Raw genomic sequence first — 23,063 nt, forward strand, 5'->3', positions numbered from 1 at the left:
TTATTTACAGAAATACGCCGAAGGACATTCGATATTCTATGACTTTATGGGCCTTTTCTTCGTGTACTACACCGAAACTCAAGGTCAAATTATCAACTGCTGTGTGTCAATCATTGTAATTATTGCTGTAGGAATATCCTTTTGGCGAATGGCTGCAACTTCGTACATGTCTATTGGCAAAATTATGAAAACGTTTATTTTAGTTTTGGTTTTGCACATCGTTGGAATTGTTTTGGCCATTGGCTTGCCAATATTAATGGCAGTTATGTTTGATGCTGGCGATAATTCAATGACTTGGTTCTCAAATAAGTGGCTAGTTTTTGGATTGTACATTTGTCCAAGCTTGATTGGATTGTGTTTGCCAACATTGCTCTATTTGAGTTTTAATAGAAATGTATGTAAAAAAGAAATATATGCCTGGGCGTATACTAACTTTGTTTGAATTTTAGGATAAACTTCGAAAATCGTTTAAAATCCAAATGATATTACATTCCCATGCCGTGTTCGAAGCCGTACTCTGTATTATTTTAACCTTTATAGGCTTGCGTAGTTCATATGTTTTCATGATATCCTTGCTGTTTTATGGAGTTGCCTTGATATTGAACTTGATAACAACTCTACACAATCGAGGTAAGAACTGCAATATAATGCTTGCTGAGGCAGTTAAATTAATAATTCAATTTTCAGGCAAACTTTGGTCCGTCTTGGTTGTATTAAGCCAGATAATGCCGTTCCTTTATATGGCGTATATATTCTTAGCTTTAAGTGGCACACTGATGCCAATGATGGGCCGATTTGGTACGGGTCTTAATCCCGATTTGTTAGTAGGTGGTTTATTTGCTCTGGGTACGATCTTGGCTATGGGCTTTGTGGTGAGTAGTACACAGAAAGTGATTTTTTCCAACTTATTGGGGAAAACTGCATTTCAGATACCGTTGGTAAATATGTTCCGTCATTCGAAGTCGATTCTCCTGGCTTTGTTGGCAATAACATTTATATTCTCAATGATAGCTATTAGTCCCATAGGATTCCCTTACACTGCCAAGACTAATGTTGGTAGAGTTAACTTTCTTGTAAGTATGCATGCGAGTATATTTGAACACACATACATATGTATGTACTTTGTTTCAACGCTAACAAAACTTTTTATGTAAACGATTTTCAGAATGTCCAACGAGTATTCTATGAATATGATGGCACCGTAAGTAAAAATGAGTCTGGATATTATTTTGATTTTCAAGACAGGCGTATACACTATCCCATTCAAGGTAAGTCATTTTGTGACAATATGCTGTGTTCAAATAAAAAAAAGCAATAATTCTTCATAGAGCACATCGATTTGAGTGAAATGGAAAGTGTGGCCGAAGATTGTGATGAAATGATGATGTGCGGATTGCCTCTTTTCAATCATCGTTGGTTCAAGTCAAGAAGGAAGGGCATATGGTTGCCTTCAGATAAGCCTGTGGAAATTCCACAGACTCCTACCCTGATATTGGTCAATAAAACAATCAATACTGTTACAAATATTGTAAGATATAATTTCCAGCTTAGTGGTCCACCACACATGAGCATCTTTTTACTACCAATTGATGGTGTTTCTGTATTGGATTGGAGTTTTTTGAAGAACATGCTGCACGAGAAGGAGACATATCAGCCTCCCTATCATATTTATTTCTCATATGGGAAACTGTCAACGCCTTTGGATTTCTACATTGATTTTAAGGTTTGATTGTGTATTCCGTCAATTTTTTCGCAAATACATAACTTCCAATATTTTCCACCATTAGGTTGATCATGCAAGTCTGGACGAGCCCCTCTTTGAATTGGGCATAGCTGGTCACTATGTCAATTTTGATTTCCCACGCAGTAAACATACTCAAGCATTTATAAATAGTTTTCCCGATTATATTTTCGTAATGGAATGGCCTAGTTCATACGAACGTTATATATTTTAATAGTAAACACCAACTTGTAAAGAATTACAATAAAATAATGTAAAAAGTATCGGCTATGGTATTATATGTATTAAAAATAATTCTATTTAAATATTTCCATTCATAAGCTTCTGTACGGCTCGATCAAATTTCCTAAAAAGAAATTTTTGTTTTTGTATTTCTCAAAGTAATGAAAAAATGAAAATATGTGTGTGTACTCACTTTGAAACTAACTGTTCTCCGGGCAAAAAGAAAGGATTACAAACAGCATCCGTATATAGTATATGGAGATTGCGGAACATCTGTAAAAAAAATAGTTTCATGTTTTTCTTTATTTTGGGCTACAACAATTAAAACGATAGTGTATAAACCCAGCAAAATAAATTGGAAGTAATGCAATGTAGACTAGTTCTTTCACGGCATGTTTTGATGCAGTTCAAACGGAGTCGTGAAAGAGGCACTCCATTCCTTACATTTTAACCGCATTCGGATGCGATCCAATGCATGGTCATCCCTTCCTCACATTTTAACAGCATCTGGATGCAGTTCAATCGGAGTCGTGAAAAATGCGATCCAACGATTGACATCCATTTCTCACATTCAAATTGCGTCCGGATGCAGTTCAAGGGAGTCGTGAAAAAGGCACTCCGTTCGATACATTTTACAAGCAGTTGCTTAGTGATCCCTATCAAGAAAGCCGGCTTAAATCTAGTTTAGTAAAAACTCTCCGATTTTTTCGAAATTTTTTCCATAGGTAGATATTTTTACGCTGATTACGGGAATGTAAAATTTTCTTGGGGGACGGACCCGGTTACCCGGTTATTCTACCCGAAAGTCCGGGTACCCGGTACCCGATAGACCCGGTTCTACTGAACCGATTCTTACAAAATGGGTATCGTTGGAAAGCATATGAAAATACCTATCCAACAAGTGGTTGGATAGGTATTATAACAAAGTGAAGGTATTATAACAAATGGCACCATTTTGGAAAGGTTGAAGTATGAGCTATAAAATTACGTGAATTAATTGAGCACCCATAATGGGCCCTTTTTCGACTTTTTGAGGGTTTTATGGAAAAACCCGGGTCCAAAAAGAGGTATTTTGGTTATAACTTCTGAACCCCTGGAGATAACACCATCATATGACCACTTGTTGGATAGGAAGTAAGAATCGGTTCAGTAGAACCGGGTCTATCGGGTACCGGGTACCCGGACTTTCGGGTCGAATAACCGGGTAACCGGGTCCGTCCCCCAAGAAAATTTTATATTCCCGTAATCAGCGTAAAAATACCTACCTCTGAAAAAAATTTCAAAAAAATCGGAGAGTTTTTACTAAACTAGATTTGTTCCAGAAAGCCAATTTGTAGATACCTACAACTGCAGATTTTTTTCAAAGATAGAAAAAGTGTGCATCAATTTCTAAAATTTTTATATAAAATAAAAAATACAACCAAAAGTTGGGAACTTTTTTACGGTAACTCACGAGAAGAAAATTTCCTAATGAAATGCTGTTGGAGTACTTGTCGACATCTCAACTGGTGATGGGAAGACAATACAAGAACCCCTTTAGCAGATAAAACAAAAACATGTCAGCTTGGATTAAACGGAGAGCGGACGAAACAAACTCAGTTGCGATTGTATTTAATGAAGAAATTTCATAATCTGTGTTATTATTGTTATTACATTATGTTCTTATTATTCTTGTTTTACACAAACAATAAATTCTTTTTATTATTATGGGATTGTTGGCAATGCCTTGCATTTTTATTGCATCTCTGAACTGCATTAAAACATATTCCGAAGAGTGCCATCAAAACACGTGCTTTGGATGCAAATTGGGCTGCATCCTATTCTACCCTAAAGGGTTAGTTAAAATGCAATTCCAAAGAGATTGTTAAAACGCAGTGCTAATGGAGTGCATCATTCAGTAGTCACGCTCTTGTAAAAATCATGAGTGAAAATGCATAATTTGATGCACTTCTAGATCACTTGTGCATATTATTTAACTGCATCTTTGGAGGCAAACATTTTGCTGGGAATAGATGTTAATGCTTAAACAGATTTTTTATATTTTTCGACAGAGTTTACACATGTATTTTACTAGAATAAAAGACAATGTTCGAATTTTATTGAAAATATTGAAAGGGAAAACATCTCATTTTGGTACTGTCAACTATTTGTTTTCAAAATCGATACACCAACTAAAATTCATCGCTTATTTTTATAGTTATGATTTGCAGGTTATGCTTTTTAAAGGCGTTTTTTATAACCACGGATTAAATAGAATTACTTATACCATGATTATAATCTAAATGGGACTTTAGTGCTGTTATATTCATAAATACCTGGGCCTAGTGTAACAGAGATTATATTGGGGAGTTACTATTTTTGATCGGTTCAATCCATGACCAGCATTTTCTTCGGAAATAAATCCCCTAAGCAATATGTTAGCCACATTTTCAGTAAAAATGCATACTGCTAGTCAACTAAATTATTGCATACGATGAATTTTTAACAAGTAAAAACGGCTTTAAGTTCGGCCGGGCCGAACTTGTTATACCCTCCAACAGGAGTGGTATTAAAGTAAAATGGAACAATTAGTTCCCTTTCGTTTATGAAAAGGACTTAATACCAAATTTCAGCAATTTCGGTAAAACAACATCGCTAACCTTCAAAATACGGAAATTCGGGAGTTACAGTTCTATAGGGGCTATATGAAGGCGTGGACCTGTACCGACAAATTTCTGGGGGAAAGTTTCGTACCCCCAACGAAGAGTAAATACCAAATTTCAGCCATTTCGGAGTAATATTGAGACTACAACCTTCAAAATACCGAAAATCGGGAAGCACCGTTCTATGGAGGCTATATGAAGGCGTGAACCCATACCAACAAAATTCTGGGGGAAAGTTTTATACCACCAACGAACACTTAATACCAAATTTCAGCTATTTCGGTGTGATAATAGCTTTATTATCAAGCCTTCAAAATACCGAAAATCGGGTGGTACCGTTCTATGGGGGCTATATCAAAACGTGTTACAAACGGAATGACAAATTTAATTATACCCTCCACATTATGGTGGGTTTTTTGTACATATGAGTTGCTTTACTTGTTTATGATAACATCAAGGAAATAAATGCAGAAATCGGTAGGAAATAACAAAAAAGGCAATAAGAATATTTTTGGTGTCCACTAAATAACTGCAAAATGAATGAACATACAATAAAATCGAGTAACTCCCAGCGATTTTTTAAAATTAACGATTTTTATGCATTTTACTGTATATGGAGATGTAATCTCATAACGCCTCATAACTTGTTGCCATTAGTAGCATGCAACAAAGATGGTATATTCGGAAAAACGCAATAACCTGTAAACGTGCTTCGGAAAATTTGATACATCCGCCATAGAATGTTGTACAACATCATATACCGCGCCGAGAGAGAATTGAACCTCAAACTAAAGGCGCCACCTGGCAGACTAAAAACAGTGACCCAACGAATTGAAAGAAGATTCAATAAAGAAATCAACGATAGACCCCGAACCCGGCCTCAGAAAATTATCTCTTCTAATTGAAAGGATTTTGGGATAAATATGTCACTTGAAAAATCAGAAAAGTGCTGCATAGCAGCAAGTATTTATCACGAGTGGCTAGGAAAAAGCCAGCAAAATATAGAGAAGCGATTCAGATTTGCTACAGCGAACATTTCACACAAACTGGAAAATTATGTTATACTATCACGGTGGATCCCAGAAGTATGGCGAAAATCTCTCACAGCCCTGGAGAACAAAAATTTAATACATACAGTAAAGTTCGGAAAACTGTCAGTTGTGGTATGGGGTTGCATATCAAGCAGAGACGTTGGTAACACCCATTGTCAAGAAATTTGGGTTAGTTAAGGATTTGGTTGTTATACAACTGCGCCAAAGTCATCGACACCCTAGCCCAAAGTGCAGATATTAGCCCAATCAAAAATGTATGAGTACATCTAAAGAAAGAAGTCGGGAATAGGTCGCAAACTAATAGGACTTATTAAAATACATTAAAGAAGAATGGCAAAAAATACCATTGGAATATGTCATTCCGAAACTTATTTATTCAATTCCAAGAAGTTTACAAGCTGTTATAGAAGCCCGAGGTGAATATACATATGTATATGTATTTCATATATCAGAAGAAACTTTTCCAGAAATACCGTGTAAGACTGAAAAGTTGTGGATTTTATAAAAATTTAGTTGACAGTACAAGAAATTAGTTGTTTTCCTTTTTGTTCATTTCAGGAACATTTTTACCCAATGATTACACATGCAAGTAACTTGCAGACAGTTGTTTATACATATTATAGTCAAAACTTCAATTTTTTTTCGAACTGACACTTGCATGTTTTAACGTTCGGAAAAAAATGTATGTTGCTTCCAAAGCACTTACATTGATTACTGACAAGGAAATTTTGTCAGCAGTGAGGTTGTTAGTTGGTGTGGCAGTGAATATGTGTGAGTGTATTGACATTTTTGAACTGTACTTGCACGTGTAAACGGGGGGTTAGTGAAATTTAGCAACTTTTTCTTTATTATACCTCCCGTTTACACATGCAAGTGACAGTTCGAAAAATACCAATACACTCACACATATTCACTGCCACACCAACTAACAACCTCACTGCCTATACAATTTCCTTGTCAGTAATCAATGTAAGTGCTTTGAAAGTAACTTCAATTTTTTTCCGAAAGTTTACACATGCAAGTGTCACTTCGAAAAAATTGAAGTTTCGACTATAATGTGTATACACAACTGTCTGCAAGTTACTTGCATGTGTAATCATCGGGTTATTAATAAGCATGTGCAAGAATTAAACTGTCAACAAATATATTAAGCGGACCATTCACTATAAAAATTTGATGTCAACATTTGTAGTAGTATGCGTAACTTTTTCAAAATATAAGAATGTGTGTGTGAATTTTATGGATTGAGGAAAATCAAAATAGTTTTGATTTTCAAAATGAAACTCACTAGGCGTTTACACCAGACAATTTGTCTCCAAATACAACTATGATTTACCCAGCAAAATTTGAAGGAAGGGGTTCTTTGCGATGACGTGATTTCATGTCATCTTTTGCATTGGTTCAAAGGAAGTCGTGAAAGATCCGATCTTTTCATCAGCATTTGTACGCATTCCATCGATCCAATAGAGATGATGTTTGTGTTTATATTTACACACCTGTTTATTTTCATTTTGGTATGTTCCCGTACTGCAAAAATCTACTAATTTTTACTATTTTTCCGATAACATAAAGGAAAAATTGTTATCGTAGTAAAAATTAGTAGATTCTTGCAGGTTCTGGAACAGACCAAAGTTCTTAGAACTGTCGTCGTGATGTTGTCTTACATTTCCTGCATATCAGAGAACTAAAACTTCTAAACAATTGGTACTGTATGAAGCTCGAAATGTCTGCAATAAAAATGAAGTCCCAATCATCGAGCTAAAAATAGAATCGGACTGCACACATTGCTATTTTAAAAGTTCCCTTGTCTGTTCTAAATCTGACATAGAACGAAATCAAAAAAAAGTCCGAAACAAAAAGGAACAAGAATCTGAAAATAAAAAGAAACGACTTTTGGAAAGAAACAATTAAAAATAAATAAATTAAGCATAAATGGTATTTTCCAGAAAAAGTCTCTCCTCCCCGTTCGTTACATTTTGTTCTTAGAGACCCCTAAAGCAAGCCGGGTTGTAGATACCTACATATTTTCGTCACTAAACAAAAAAATATAAATTTCCAAAATGTTGTTATAAAATAACAAAAATAAAAGTAATTTACGAAATAAAAATATTTAAAGGAGTGCATTTGGAGTCCATGTCGAAATCTGAGCTGGTGATGGGAAGATAATAGAAAAAACCTTTTGTAAGATGAAAGAATATCAGTTGAGGAGAACGGAGGAAGTAATTTTTGCGTTGCAGCGGTGGTGATTACATTGCAATTTTGGATGTAAACTTTTGGCTGATCAATTAATTGTAGTTATTTCGTGAATTCGTTTGAATTAATAAAGAGTTTTGTTTGTCCACATTTCAATAGAGCATTTCCAATTTCCAAACAAGACATGAAAATGTCATGCCAAGGGGTTGGTGAAAATGACATGTCAATGCATTGGTTAAAATGACATGCTTAGGATCCAAAAAAGAACGTCATCTTTTGGGGGTCACGTTCATATAAAATTCATGAGTGAAAATGACAAAAAGATGACATGCCAGATCACTTGCACCCATGATTCAGCTCATGATTTTTCATCGAAGATTTTACTGGGTACTAACACATACATACATTTGTCGTTTGTCTCCCAGCTCTCCATCATTTTTTCACAGACAAAATGTTTGACATTTTTTGTAAAAACGTGTGAGATAATAATTGAAATGTATTAAAAACAAAAGAACATGAACAAAAACAAAATATGTGAACGAAAAATAAAAAGAAATCGATGATCTTCATTCATAATTTTACAACTGTTTTTGCAGTTGTCTGGACGCCTAAGTCACACAGGCAGGTTTTGGGGTTTTGACAATCAATACATGAACTCAACTGTCCTGTCAAGTGTAAACGCAGGGTCAGTTAATTCGATGAACATGGTTTATTTTAAAATTGTCAAAAATCAATTCTGGAATTTTTAGAGGAAAATTTTAAGATTTCGATTGCGGTGTTAAGGCTGATTGAATGCTTTGCTACACACTTATCAAGCACACACGTACGTAAGGGGTTCATCGGCTGGACAAGCCAATTTGATAGTGTATGGGCCGCTTAAGTAATTTTTCTTATTTGTACCAATAAAACGTTGTTTTATTTAAAATTTAAAAATAGTTTAGTTGACTAAATGTATGTACATGCTAGAAAAAAATATCTAACAGTAGTGACTGTGGTCGACATTCGATTAAGTGCATGCAAAATGTTTGTGTATATTTCTATATACTCGCGAATAAAACAGCTTTACATGCGTTTATCTTTTATATAATAAACCGGTTAATCCGGTTAAGTGTAACCGAGGTATAAAAGAATACGTTTTATGATAAGTTAAAAAGATACGAGAAAAATAAATATCAAATTTAGTTCAACATTTGTACCCAATTATTGCGTGATGGGCCCTTCAGTATTCTTAATGATAAACAAGTAGGAAAAGCGCTAAGTTCGGTCGGGCCGAACTTTTTATACCCTCCACTACAAACTTCAGCCATTTCGGTGGATTAATGTGGCCACAACCTTCAAAATACCGAAAATCGGGTGGTACCGTTCTATGGGGACTATATGATGGCGTGGACCTATACCTACAAATATCTGGGGGAAAGTTTTATACCCCCAACGAAGACTAAATACCAAATTTCAGTCATCTCGGTGTGATAATGAGGCCAAAACCTTTAAAATACCGAAAATCAGGAGATATCGTCCTATGGAGGCTATATCAAAACGTGGACCTATATAAACATTTTATGGTAGAAATGTTTCTTGGCCTCTGGAAACACAAAATACAAAGTTTTAACCGATTATGTTGTCAAATGGGACTAATACATTCAAAATATTTAAAAATGACGCGTACTTTATATGGGGCGTTATATGGGGGCTATACCAAAACATGGACCTAGGTAGGAAAGTTTTTTGGCCTATGGAGACACAAAATACCAAATTACAACCAATTCGGTGGTAAAATGGGACAAATATCTTAAAAATTTCTTAAAACGACGACGCGTCATTTTGTTTGTGGGCTATACGAAAGCGTGGACCTACATAGCCCGCTTTCAAAACCAAAAGTCCTACGTACATATAATAGATTTTCCCAAAATTTCATCTACCTACGTCAATCCGTTCGGATGCTAGAGTGATTTCTACAGACGGACGGACATGGCTATATCGATGTAGAATTGCACGCTGATCAAGAATATATATAGTTTGTGGGGTCCACAATGATTATTTCGAGTAGTTACAAACGGAATGACAAACTTAATAAACCCCCATCCTATGCACAGTGGTCGCTGCCATTGGCCAAACTTAAAAATTAAAGTATAATTTTTGGTACCAAATGTGTTCATATCTACTCCTAACATGTTAAATTTCTCTAAAATAAATTTGTTATGGATTACTTCTTACTGTACACTTTGAGAATCGCATCAAAAAAGAGAAATTTTAACAGGTTGGATTTCGTGGTGAATCAAACTAAATGAACTCTATACAAACCAAACTTAATTCGAACATTGAAAAACAACCCAGCAAAATCTTTGATGCCAAGGATGCTATTGAATCATGGGTGCAAGTGATCTGGCATGTCATCTTTTAAGCATTTTCACTCATGAATTTTATATGAGTGTGACCACCATAAGATGACATTCATTTTCGGATCTTAAGATGACATTCATTGTCGGATCCTAAGCATGTCATTTTGACCAATGCTGTGACATGTCATTTTCACCTACCCTTTGGCATGACATTTTCATGTCTCGTTGGAAAATGGAAAATTCTGTATTGAAATATGATTTTCATGACAAACCAAACTCTTTATTAATTCAAACTAATTCATGAAATAACTAGAACTAATTTATCAGCATAAAGTTTACACCCAAAATTTCAATTTAATCGCCGCCGCTGCACCGCAACAGAGTTTACTTCGTCCACTCTCAGCCACTGATTTTCTTTCATCTTACAAAAGCTTTTCTATTATCTTCTCATCACCAGTTCAGATTTCGACATGGACTCCAACAGCACTCCTTTAAGAATGTCTAGTTCTTGAACCTACATTTAATTTGTAATTTTATAACAACAATTTTAGAAATGTATACTCTTTTGTTTTGATGTCGCTACATGTAGGGATGTACAAATCGACTTGTTTGTTTCTAGTGATCTGTAAAAATGATTCAAATGCTGATGAAAAGAACGGATCTTTCACGACTTCCTTTGCATGGGTTTAAATGCTAATGAAAAGATCGGATCTTTCACGACTTGCTTTGAACCAATGCAAAATATGCCATGAAATCACGTCATCGCATAGAACCCCTTCCTTCAAATTTTGCTGGGATTGTATTAACTTAATTTTTATGCAGTTTTGCGTTTGTTAATTTTAATTTTTTGAAATGTCATTTCTTCAGTATAATTAAATTTCATGTAAAGTTTTAGTTATGTTCCCCCTCTTTCCCCCCAACGAAATTAGAAGATAAGTAGTAGTCTTTAGATTCTATTTTCAAAATATCAGCTGCAACTTTCCGCAACTTTGGAACTTGTTACCAAAATACTAAGGGTACCTGTCGGGGTGTTTTTGTCATTTTTTCAAATGTGCAGGTGATACATTTCAGCTTTTTATGTATTTTGAACAGATACTGTGCGGTTCAGTTATATGAAGGATACGTCAAAATGTTGTCCTCAATGTAAAATTTGGAAAATTCAGCCATTTTGGAGGATTATTACGGCTAGAACCCTAAAAATATCGAATATTGGGCGGTACCGATTTATGCGGACAACATCAAAGGGTCGACCTACATTAATGGACAATTTTCTGGGGGTAGCCGACCTCCAGGAAAGATTTAGTAGCATTTCGAATTAATAATTTATATAGAACGAGCTGACGAGAATTATACATGAGTCTTATCCGAAAAACAAAACCAAGAAAAATATAATGTTCAAAAACAAATGGTTTGATACAGAATGCTTTAAAGCAAGACAAAAAATAATGAAACTCCTCAATAAATTCAGAAGATCTGGAGAAAGTTACAACAGAATCCATTATATTGAAATGAAGAAAACGTATGAAAACTTATGCAAGTCGAAAAAAAGAAACTATTACAATAATATAGAGCGAAGGCTGGACACAATAAATGATAGCAAAACTTGGTGGTCTTTGGCAAGGGAGATCAGACAGTTAGATGAGGGAAGTAACTGCTGTATCTCAACAGATGAACTCAAAACATATTTTGAAAACCTCCTCAACCCCATCTGCAATATTTCACCATTTCATTTTGCACCAAATATATCAAGGGATATACATATGGATACCGCATTTACTGTCGAAGAACTGAAAGAGCAATTAAAAAAAGCAAAAGCAAACAAAGCTCCAGGGGAAGATCGAGTACCCTATGAATTTTTTATTCACGCAACAGACAGTTATCTAGAAATTCTGTGCAACAGTTTCAACAATATTTTTAATGGTTTTGATGATTTTGAAACTTTTCGTTCCGGCATTATTTTTCCAATTTACAAGAAGGGAGATATAACGGAAGTGAGCAACTATCGCGGCATCACATTTATGAACAGTGTTGGTAAATTGATGATCGGTATGATCAACCAGAGAATTGGAGAATGGGTGGAAATAAACAATATATTGAATGAGTATGAAGCGGGATTTCGAAGAGGCTACTCGTCAGTGGACAATATATCCAACCTTGCAGCGATAACGAACTTAAAAATTGATGAAGGCAAGAAGGTCTACGCTTTTTTCGTCGATTTTAAAGCAGCTTTTGATCGAGTTCCAAGGGATATGCTAATATATAAATTGTATCATATCGGGCTGTCCACTAGGGCTATAACCAAAAAAATACCACCACATAGCCGTGTAGAGCATGGAAAACTATTGTGAAATACGGTGTCAATTTTTCTCTATCGCGAAAAAAGTTTCCGCACCAAATGCATGGAAGTTCAGAAATGCATTTTTTAATTTTATCTGTTATAACAACATATTTGCTTTTCATTAAAATTTTTATTTTTTTGTAATCTAATTTAAAATCATTATCAAAGCGTTCTGGACCAATTTGATCTCAAATCGCGCCATTTCGGAGCATATTAAGAATTTTTGACACTATTGCAATTTTTGGTTTTTCTTTATAAACTCGTGAATTTTATGTTTATATTTTTTGTACCTATCGGACAAGAGAATTTGGGGTCATTTGCAACGAATTCGCGAAAGTTACAGGCTGTTTTTGTTGACCTTGCCTGTGAGAATTGTATTTGTTTTCTACAAAAATACAACACCAGTACCATGTGGGGAATTTTGTCCTTATAATGAAAACGCGTTTCTATGATCGATTCGATGAAAAAAGTTTCAGCACCGACCGCAATTACTAAAACCCTTTTGGTATTTTTTCTACTTATAATTTTAAATTTGCTTTGTTTGAATAAATATTTATAGACAAAAATACATTTCTCACAGGCAAAGTCATTAAAAACGGTCTGTAACTTTCGCGAATTTGTTGCAAATGACACCATATTCTCTTGTCCGATAGGTACAAAAAATATAAACATAAAATTCACGAGTTTATAAAGAAAAACCAAAAATTGCAATAGTGTCAAAAATTCCTAAAATGCTCCGAAATGGCGCGATTTGAGATTAAATTGGTCCAGAACGCTTTGATAATGATTTTAAATTAGATTACAAAAAAATAAAAATTTTAATGAAAAGCAAACATGTTGTTATAACAGATAAAATTCAAAAATGCATTACTGAATTTCAATGCATTTGGTGCGGAAACTTTTTTCGCGATAGAGAAAAAATTACACCTTATTTCATAATAGTTTTTCATGCTCTACACGGCTATGTGGTGGTATTTTCGATATCTGCAAAAAAGTGCAAAAAGTTATATCCCTACTGTCCACAAAAGTCGTGAATTTTATACAAAGCATATATGAAAAAACAAAATCTGCAGTTTGGTCAGACCAAGAACTATCCGATTTCTTTGAAACACGGTCTGGAGTAAAACAAGGTTGCTTGATTTCTCCTATTCTTTTCGCTCTTTACCTCAACGACCTGCATGATCATCTGGAAGGAGGCATTTATATAGATGACACAAACATTCGTGTATTAATGTATGCGGATGATATAGTCATTCTTGCTGAAAGTGCACCGATATTGCAACAAATGATCAACAAATTAGAATCATATTGTACATTATGGGGAATGTAGGTAAACCAAACAAAGTCTGAGATAATGGTGTTTAGGAAAGGAGGCAGACTAGCGTCGAATGAGCAGTGGGTGTATAAAAACGAACAAATAAGAAGCCACGAAACTATCCCTGCTCTCCACCTGGAAACAATTTATTTCAAAAGCTTCCATAAGTCTCACAGCAAAATGGAAAATGTTTTTGGCTGTATGCCGCTCAATACATAGTTACGGGGCGCAAATCTGGGGTAATGCTTACTTTAGCGAAGTGGACAAAATGTATCGTTTCTTCATCAAGAAGATATTGAACCTACCGGAGTCTACACCCAATTATGTGATTTCACTTGAGACAGGATATGAGCCAGGGTACATATATACGTATTCCCTGCATCTACAATATTTATCGAAAATATTATTTGATTTCGATAGTCATAGATTACCACACATACTGGGAATAAAATTGGCTACCAAAAATATATCCTGGTTTAAGGAATTTAAGCAAAAACTGTCTGAGAATAACATTTATCACAACAACGTAATGTCTAACAAGACTTATTGGTTAGATGCTGCGCAGAAATTGCTGACAAAACTGAAATTCAAAAATATCGAACATATTGAAAAAGCAGAATGTAGTGGAACCCGAATATATAAATACCTCAATTTTAACATTGGTCCTCTTTATTGTAATAACAAATATAACCAAGAGCAAATTTCATTAAAATGAAGGCCAGAGGTGGATTATTAAGGCTGAATTTTAATACTTGGAGGTCAGAGGAGGAACAAAGGTGTTCGTTATGCATTACTGGAGAAATAGAAACAGTAGAGCACTTCATAGGACGTTGTCCAGTTTTAAAAAATATGCGTATCAGACATTTACAACAACCCCTATTGTCGCACTCAAAGTTGTTAGTATACTAAATGGTGGTGAAGAATTTTGCTGGATTCAGTTATATAAATTTTTGAAGGAATCACTAAAATTTAGAAAAATCTTAATTGATGAATTTAACTATTAGCTTACATCTTGATAAAAATTATCATATAACCACTCATCTATCCAGCAGACGGTTTATAAAACCATGCTGTAAATATTCTTTATTCGAACATAATATCTATAATTGCAATATTTTGTAACGATATTGGAAAAAAAAATAAAGAATCATTGAATTGAATATATACATGACGTAGTACATTTCTTCCATCTATGAAATATGAAAATATGAGGAGTCGAAGATTTTACTGGTGCATCAGCACAAAAAGATGTTGTCGATACCCTGTACCTGTCACAAGCTCGTGAACAGGCTTCCGACACCCAAGCACATCAGGAGAGATCTTCATGATCTAGAGAGACGGGAACCTCTAGATCAACGAGCCCTTATTCATCGCAGAAAATCGCGATGGTCTTAGCCCATTGCGATCGGCTCAATTTGTATTGTTCACGAATTCACAACATGATATCCAACACATGTCATGCGTGTAAACTGCTCAGTAGTGGGATTCTGTAACTCATTTTTGCTGTTACCGACAAAAATCGGTAAAATTAAATCGCAAAATTATGACTAAAAACATAAAGAAAAGTTGGCATCACTGTTTGTGTCGGTAGAGACTAGCGACTACTTTTTATTCATCGTTAACTTACCGAAAATTTTCGTTAATTATCGAAATTATAAGCATTTTAATTTTACCGACAATTATCGATAACAGCAAAAATGAGTTACAGAATCCCACTACAGCTGTACTCTCTCACCTGTCATCCGGCTTTTTATTGACGCAGCCGGCCCATGAACCAGATATCCGAAATCGATATACGAACGAACATTTTTGCGGTTACTACAACAACAACATATACCTATGTTATATAATGACATACATATGTAAAATTCAAATAAAATTAAAAAAAAATGTCGGAACCATTGTGTAATAAAACAGAGTGTAAAACCTTGTTTATATTATAGCCTTTTGCAGGGTTAACCTTCTTAATGAGGATTTATTTGACGTATACGCAAAGGAATTTACTTTTTAAACGTTATATTTAAACGTACTACAAGTGACAATCAGGTGGTTTTTTACGGCGTTTTATTTAACTTGCTTTGTTTGATGTCTATTTAATTCAAATCTAATAACTAATTTTTAACACAGTTGCAGTTGACCAATCGAACTAAAACATTGCACACTTTACAGATTTGGATGTCAATATATGAATATGAAACCAAAACCAATTTGGGTCCATATTTTCTAATACCCCCCTATTATGGTTCCTTCCGATTTCACGTATTTTAGGGATTTTATCTTCATTCTTAAGGCCTGGATACATAAGCTGCCTCGCCTGGTTGCCTTGTTTTCCTGCTTAATTTCTGACATAATAAAAATAAAAGAATAGAGAAGGCCGAGCAATTTTCGAACTGGGTTGCCCTTTTCTTTTTATTCTTTTATCAGAACCAAGCAAGGTAAGCAGGCGAGGCAGCTTATGTACCCAGGCCTTTAGCCCACAATGGTACAGACACTTCCCTACTAAAAATTGTGGACATAGGTCCAGTTTTTGGTAAAGCCCCCATATAACGGTACCACATGATTTCAGGCATTTTAAAGTTTTTTTTTTCAACATTTTCGTCCAACATTGGCTGTAATTTGGGTATGGGGTTCTCAGTGGTCAAAAAATTGTATTTACTAAAAGCGATAAGTGAGTGACAGATCATCGCCCACACGAAACAGCTGAAGCTAGAAGCTTGAAATTTTGAGTGTGGGTTGCTGTTGTTGTGTGGGGATGAGATAAATATGGTACCCTCTGTATTAGGTAAACGGGAAGAGCTAGAATTCTGATATTTGAAACGAGGGTTACTAATGAAGAGGTAGAAAGATGTACCAAAGAGTTTTTGGAAATTCGAACTACAAGTGTACGAAAAGTACTAAAAGTTACTAAATTCTGTATCAATTGTGTACTTTTAACGGATGTAGCTAGAATCTTGATATTTGGTATGGTAATCAAGGTTGGGAAGTGGTATTGATATAAGGAAATGGTTTTGGAAATTCGTACTTATGTGTACAAAAAGTACTGGATGGTACTAAATTTAGTACAATGTGGATATGGGTGAACGGATAGAGCAGGCAACCTGAGATATTGAATTAAGATTACTGTCGAAGTGTAGGGTTCAGTAGTTTTGAAAATTCGTACTAAATTTGGTACACTTTGGATTTGGCTGAACGGATATAGCTGGAACCCTGAAATGAATGAATTTGAATTAAGTAGTATGTTCCAGAACTGCAAGAATCTACTAATTTTTACTATTTTTTCCGATAACAAAAAGGGGAAAATGCTATCGTAGTAAAAAATAGTAGCTTCTTGCAGGTTCTGGAACAAAGCATATATTGCTGATGGGGTGCATGATTGAGGTGAATGCTACTAAGTGTGGTACAATTTGGATGTGAGTGAACGTATAGAGCTGGAATCCTCAAATTTGGAAATAAGATTACTGTTGGAGTGTTGAATTGAGGAAGTTTTGGAAATTCGTAATTATGGGCACGAAAAGTACTAAATGGTACTAAAGTTGGTACAATTTGGATTTGAACGGATAGAGCTGGAATCCTGAAATTCGGAGTTAAGATTACTTTTATTATTTGGTATTAATGTCAGTATAGGGTTGAAATATGGGGTTGTCGAAATACGTACTATAAGTATACGAAAACTACTAAATGGTATTCAATTTGTTATTGGGTGTAGGGACAGAGCTGTAGTGGAATTCTGTAACTCATTTTTCGAGTTACCGACAAAAATCGGTAAAATTAAAATGTTTATAATTTCGGTAATTAACGAAATTTTTCGCTATGTTAACAACTAAAATAAAGTCGTCGCTAAGTCCTACCGATACCAACAGTATTATCAAATTTTATTGATACTTTTCGTTCATAATTTTGCGTTTTAATTTTACCGATTTTTGTCGGTAACACAAAAAATGGTTACAGAATTCCACTACTGGTGTGTAAAGTTGGTATAGGAAATACATACCATAAACTTACGAAAAGTACTAAGTCGGTCTAAATTTGGTATCGGGTGTAAGAAAATAGCTGGAATTCCAAAATTTGTTGTTAGAGTCATTGTTGGCATGTGTGCTTAAGATATGGAGATGGTTTTGGAAACTCATACTATGAAAAGTACTAAATGGTACATATGATATAAGAAGGTAATTTTTTGAAGGTTATACCCAGGTATACGAAATATACTAAATTTGGTACCATTTTGATATTGTACGAACTTAATATAATGAATTGTTTTTAAATGCGTACAAATTCTGAAATTTGGCATGAAAGTCGCTGAGGGCTGAAATCTTATTGGAAACACCTACTATAAAGCTACGAAAAAGTACTTAATGGTACTAGAATTGATCTTAGGTGTAGTTTTTAAAGGATTTGTTTTACCTTCTGAGGACAGAAATCCCTTTAAAATGTCTTAAAAATTGTGGCTCGCTGTTGATGTGTAGGTGTGAATTACTGCTGATTTTATTTAAATCGAAGTATAATTGTACGAAATAAAAATAATTATTAATTAAAATTGGTATTAGTACAACAAAATTTTCGGTGTTCACTATTTCCATATTAAATATTGTTTATTTGTTTTTTTTTATATCCTTTTCGCATACGAAGTGGCGGGCACTTTGCTAATAAAAAAATTAAGCTACATTTTAATTTATAAATGCACTAAAGGCTAGAAAATAATTTTTTCGCTTAGCATCAAGTAGTATATCGTCACTATAAATGCCGGAAAACGTAACCTACATGAAAATCGAAATTCGTTTTTTGATGGAAACTGATACATAAAGCTAAAATACATGATCTGGTAACATTTCAAAGTTCTACGTTTAAAAATGGCGATCGCATTCAAGAAATGCCAAAAGACGTAACAGCATAATGTAATTTTCATACAACACAAAAGGCGTAACCCACATTTTTTTGAATATTAAACAGCAGTACAAACAATTTAGTCTTTGATTTTTGCAGCAATTATAATGCCAAAGGGAGGGTATATTGAGCTGATTACGAAAATGTATAATTTCCTTTGGGGCGGATCGGAAAGTACAGACCCGGTTCTACTGAACCTATTATTAATTTCAATTTCAATTTATTTTCATAAATGGGAACCTAGCCCATAGGGCCAAGAGCGGTTCCAAAAGCTACAAAGTACAGACCCGGTTCTACTGAACCTATTATTACAAAGTGGGTGTCGTTTGGAAGCTTATAGAAATACCTATCACATGGCTTGGTTATTTTAACCGGTTCGCCTTTTATGCGGCTTATTTCTCCATACGTTTAATTTGACTCTCAGATGACGATACCTCATGAATGGTGATTCCGTTTGAAAAATTATAAAGACCATTCTTGTTGCTAACTTTTAAATCTACAACTTTTACTTTAGGCGGTTTTTGTAATCCGAATAACTTTTTGCACCAAAATTCAGATTTGTGGGTATTTTTCATATTTCCCCTTATACGCATGTCATAGCTAAAACCCAGGTTTTGTAAAATGCCGAAAGTACAACAAAACATGAAGACAATATAAAGTAAACGGACAAAAGTGGTTATTTTGAAGACAAATGGCAACAGCAACTGACGTACGTGACAAGTCTTATGAGACGTTGACCCGAAAACGTGTATATGCTCAAAATTTCAGTCGGTCTTACACAAAGATGTTTTTAAAGACAACTACAATTATAGTGTAAGTTTACCGAAAAATGTTCTAGCCCGTGGTATAACATATATAATAGCTTGGGATTGGATAAATTCAACTGATTTTAATGATATTCAAATAGGTCCAGAGAAAAACGCAACTTTTCTGTATTGTTTACTTATGCAAGTAGACAGGAGATCCAATAAACTGCAAACATTGGCGTTTGATCCGGAGATTTTGAGGCAGTGGATCCTACTTAGATGTACGCACAGAAGCTAAAAGTTTCAAAAAAGAAATTTCAGCACCTGCTAGACTTAAAACACTTAATTCCAAGCGATTGTCATTACATTTATGGCAACATTCCTTATGAGAATTAAAAGTTACATTTAAATTTTTACACATCACATAATTTATATTAAGTATATTTTGTCAATAAACTGACTTAAATACCACATTAAATATAATATTCTGGATCTGATGTTTTAAATATCGTCTAATACACTTGAAATTATCAGTAATTGTAGTGCTGGTTGGAATAGACTGTCCACCTAATTGTGGTCCATTGAAATATCACCGATAAGACTGGGAATTGAACTCAACACCTTCAGATTGCTAGTTTAAAATTCGTTTAACCGCGTAGGCCAATAAGTCAGTTCTAATTTGATTATAATTTTTCCTTTATACTAGTTTCTTTACATGTATACTCAATAAATTGTGGGTTACGTCTTTTGGCATTTCAGAAAAATACAATACCGAAAGACGTAACCCACACAGCATCTGAAATTCGAAAAAAACATTTAATTTTTTTTCCAAAAATATATTTCTTCTCTGTCTTAAAACGCCATACTAAAAATGTTCGATATTTTATAACACCGTTTTCATTTTATAACGTTTTTTGCTTCTCCTGTAAAGTTTTAGTTTTGTGGGTTACGTCTTCCGGCATTTATGGTGACGATATGTTTGTTCTAATTTTTACTAGGATTTTAAAATTGTAAATATAATGAAATAGCGTCTACTCACGAAATTTAAAACTTCCAAATTTGTCACCATAAAATACTTCTCTTCATCCTAAAAATGCTATTAACGAGGCTCAAAAATCATATACATATTTATATGAACAAATTTGGTCGCACGGTGCATACAGTCGGGCGTGTCTCCAATAGTTTTGTGGTAAAAAAAACACTGATATTCATAATATTTCAAAATATATTATATAAATGAAGTACGCCGAGTTATTCTAGAGAATGAACCAAGTCTATTTGTATTTTATAAATATAATTTTATTTTTAAATTATGTTTTTGAGATTTTTTGTCCGTGTCTCTATTTTTGGAACCATTTGAGAAAAGTTATTCATTTTTCGTCGCTTTTCCCAATGCGTATTCTTTTTTAGCAAATCATGGTATAGGTTTAATTTAAACGAAGTATGTACGCTAAGATCGGGTCGCGATGAATTATTGCCACAGGCAGGTCTCGTCACCCTGATCACAAATATAAAAATATAACATTTTTGGGGGATGTCCACACTTCCCGAGATATGGAAGTTCCAAAAATTCGCTACTTACAGAGAAATTTACAATTTAAAAGAAATTTCGTTCTCGTGCCCGAGAAATTTAAATCTACGGTCGAAGGCAGGCTATTTAAGAAACACTAACAATTTAAAAGAAAATTTGGTTCGTGTAGCGGGTCAACTCAACTTGTTCTATTTACATTTACTGAGTATTTCAACGAATGCGAATTTGATTTTGTTATTGTGTTGGGTTGAAATTTTGGGTTGTTCAAATATGAGAATACAATTTATTCTCTTTCATCAATTGCAAAGGATTTGATACCAAGGCGTAATCTATATATCGTCACCTGAAATGCCCTTTGAGGGTTACGTCTTTGGGCATTTCAGGTGACGATATATAAATGCAAATGATGTTATTTACTACGCTTATAAACCAAGAACGGCTGAACTGATTTTAATAATTCGCACCAATTTGAAATGGTCTGATGGCAGAAAAGGATAAAACCTAAAAAATCGCGATAAATCCGCAAAAATGTTATATAAAAAACATTATATTGGAAGAACTCACCGCTCTTACTTCATTTTCCCGCAAAGCTATGTTACCGGAATCAATCACCAAAATAAATTTGATTTTCGTATTTGTCACAAAGCCATATCTGAAAACAAAAGTGAGTGACTACAAATCATTTTGTGACCACAATATTTGAGTTACATTTTATGTGTTTCCGTTGCATAGAGTAGACCTAAGTATAATTCCTTTGTTTCTGGTGCTCCTTTTACGCCGCTTTGACATTTTTCTTCAATGACATCCAATGCAGCATGGACACGATATTGCAATTCCAATTCTTTGTCCATATCGGTTGTGGACAAATACAAGGGAGAATTCTGTAATGGGTATAGATAGGTAAATTAATATTCATTTTATCGATTAATACTAAATTTTGATTGAACAATTAATTACATCCTTGCCAATTATTGCAACACAAACAGCCATAGTATCGAAAAAAGAATAATGGTCTGTTCCTTTACGTTTAAAAATGGTAACTGTGGCAATGGTAAAAGTGGTGAACTGTTCTCATATAAACTGTATGCTTTTAAAAGTAAGGGAACACTTTGCTGGTAAACAATGGAAAAACTGGTAACATCAGGCACGTAAAGGAACACGACTGAACTTAATGGATAAGTTTTCACAAAACCTATTTGTGTTCTTTCCCTTCCCCTCCTACAACTACAAACAGCTGTTGGAAACGTCAAAATTTTGTTTACATTTCATTGTTTACCTTTTGTATTAGAGCTGGCAAAAAATCGATGGCACTATCGATAATATCGATTATTATTTAAAAATGCAATATCGATAGATAGTTTTGTCTATCGATATTATCGGAATAAAAACACCTAACCTGAATTCCGTTGAAATAAATAGAAATTTCGCTGCTTTTCGGTTATGTGTGTGTAAGAAGGTAAGTCCGTACCCAGCAAACCAAAATCGGAAGAAACATCAGAGTTCGGACCGAATTCGCACGTCCGACTTTCATTCGAATTTCGGTCATTTGTAATTTCAAATAAAATAATTCGAGTTACAATTACAAATGGAATAATTCGAATTTCGAGTGGAATATTTAGAATTACAAATGGAATAATTCGAATTACAAATGGAATAATTAGAATAACATATAGAATAATTCGAATTACAAATGGAATGATACGAATTACAACTAAAATGTTTCGAATTACATCTGAAAAAGGTGATCAGCTGTACGATAACCCAAAAATTTGTACAAATTTTTACTGAATGCTGTTCGATAACAAAATTATCCAGCAAAAGAGAGCGAGTTGGGAGAGATTTTTGGAGAGTTTTGTGACTGAGAAGTTCTCAGTGAGAACTAGCAAATTTTTGCTGGGAAAATTTGTCCCGTACAAATTTGTAAGTTCGGCCAGCAACAACTTAAAACATTTTTGACCAAGCAATTTTCAAATTTTTTAGATTCTAAAGCCTTGTGGATAGGATTATTGCTTTAAATAAGTAAAGTGTAATTTTAAAATTTGTGTTTTTGTTCCATTTGGTTT

The 23,063-nt window shown here is 34.3% G+C and overlaps 2 protein-coding genes across 3 annotated transcripts in view; one reads left to right on the top strand and one right to left on the bottom strand.

The window, feature by feature from the left end:
* The window catches only part of LOC141406785 (endoplasmic reticulum metallopeptidase 1-like), a 17,585-nt gene extending 15,581 nt beyond the window's left edge, over nucleotides 1-2,004 (top strand). For both annotated transcript variants that reach the window (XM_073992817.1, XM_073992816.1), the window contains 7 exons: nucleotides 11-394; nucleotides 450-630; nucleotides 688-872; nucleotides 930-1,073; nucleotides 1,166-1,268; nucleotides 1,329-1,723; nucleotides 1,788-2,004. In XM_073992817.1, the coding sequence (XP_073848918.1) occupies nucleotides 11-394; nucleotides 450-630; nucleotides 688-872; nucleotides 930-1,073; nucleotides 1,166-1,268; nucleotides 1,329-1,723; nucleotides 1,788-1,955 (1,560 nt within the window). In that variant the 3' untranslated portion in view covers nucleotides 1,956-2,004. The remainder of the gene's footprint in view (nucleotides 1-10; nucleotides 395-449; nucleotides 631-687; nucleotides 873-929; nucleotides 1,074-1,165; nucleotides 1,269-1,328; nucleotides 1,724-1,787) is intronic.
* Nucleotides 1,884-22,232, bottom strand: LOC141406786 (trafficking protein particle complex subunit 2-like protein). The gene is made up of 5 exons (XM_073992818.1): nucleotides 21,958-22,232; nucleotides 21,709-21,881; nucleotides 21,565-21,652; nucleotides 2,157-2,236; nucleotides 1,884-2,087 (listed from the first exon to the last, which is right to left on the bottom strand). Exons 1-5 carry the CDS (start codon nucleotides 21,988-21,990, stop codon nucleotides 2,042-2,044), a joined length of 420 nt encoding a protein of 139 aa, XP_073848919.1. The 5' UTR covers nucleotides 21,991-22,232; the 3' UTR covers nucleotides 1,884-2,041.
* Between the last annotated feature and the right edge of the window lie 831 nt (nucleotides 22,233-23,063).

The sequence above is a fragment of the Musca autumnalis genome, unplaced genomic scaffold (genome assembly GCF_047663935.1).
Source record: "Musca autumnalis isolate F117 unplaced genomic scaffold, ASM4766393v1 scaffold_5, whole genome shotgun sequence".
Taxonomy (NCBI): domain Eukaryota; kingdom Metazoa; phylum Arthropoda; class Insecta; order Diptera; family Muscidae; genus Musca; species Musca autumnalis.

What these genes read in the sequence shown, in the direction of transcription:
- LOC141406786 (XM_073992818.1), bottom strand. Translation starts at nt 21,990, where the DNA reads ATGGCTGTTTGTGTTGCAATAATTGGCAAGGAT. An exon ending in GCAACGGAAACACATAAAAT is followed by an intron (nt 21,653 to 21,708) that starts GTAACTCAAATA and finishes TTTTGTTTTCAG; the next exon opens with ATATGGCTTTGTGACAAATA. An exon ending in GGAGAACAGTTAGTTTCAAA is followed by an intron (nt 2,088 to 2,156) that starts GTGAGTACACAC and finishes ATTTCTTTTTAG; the next exon opens with GAAATTTGATCGAGCCGTAC.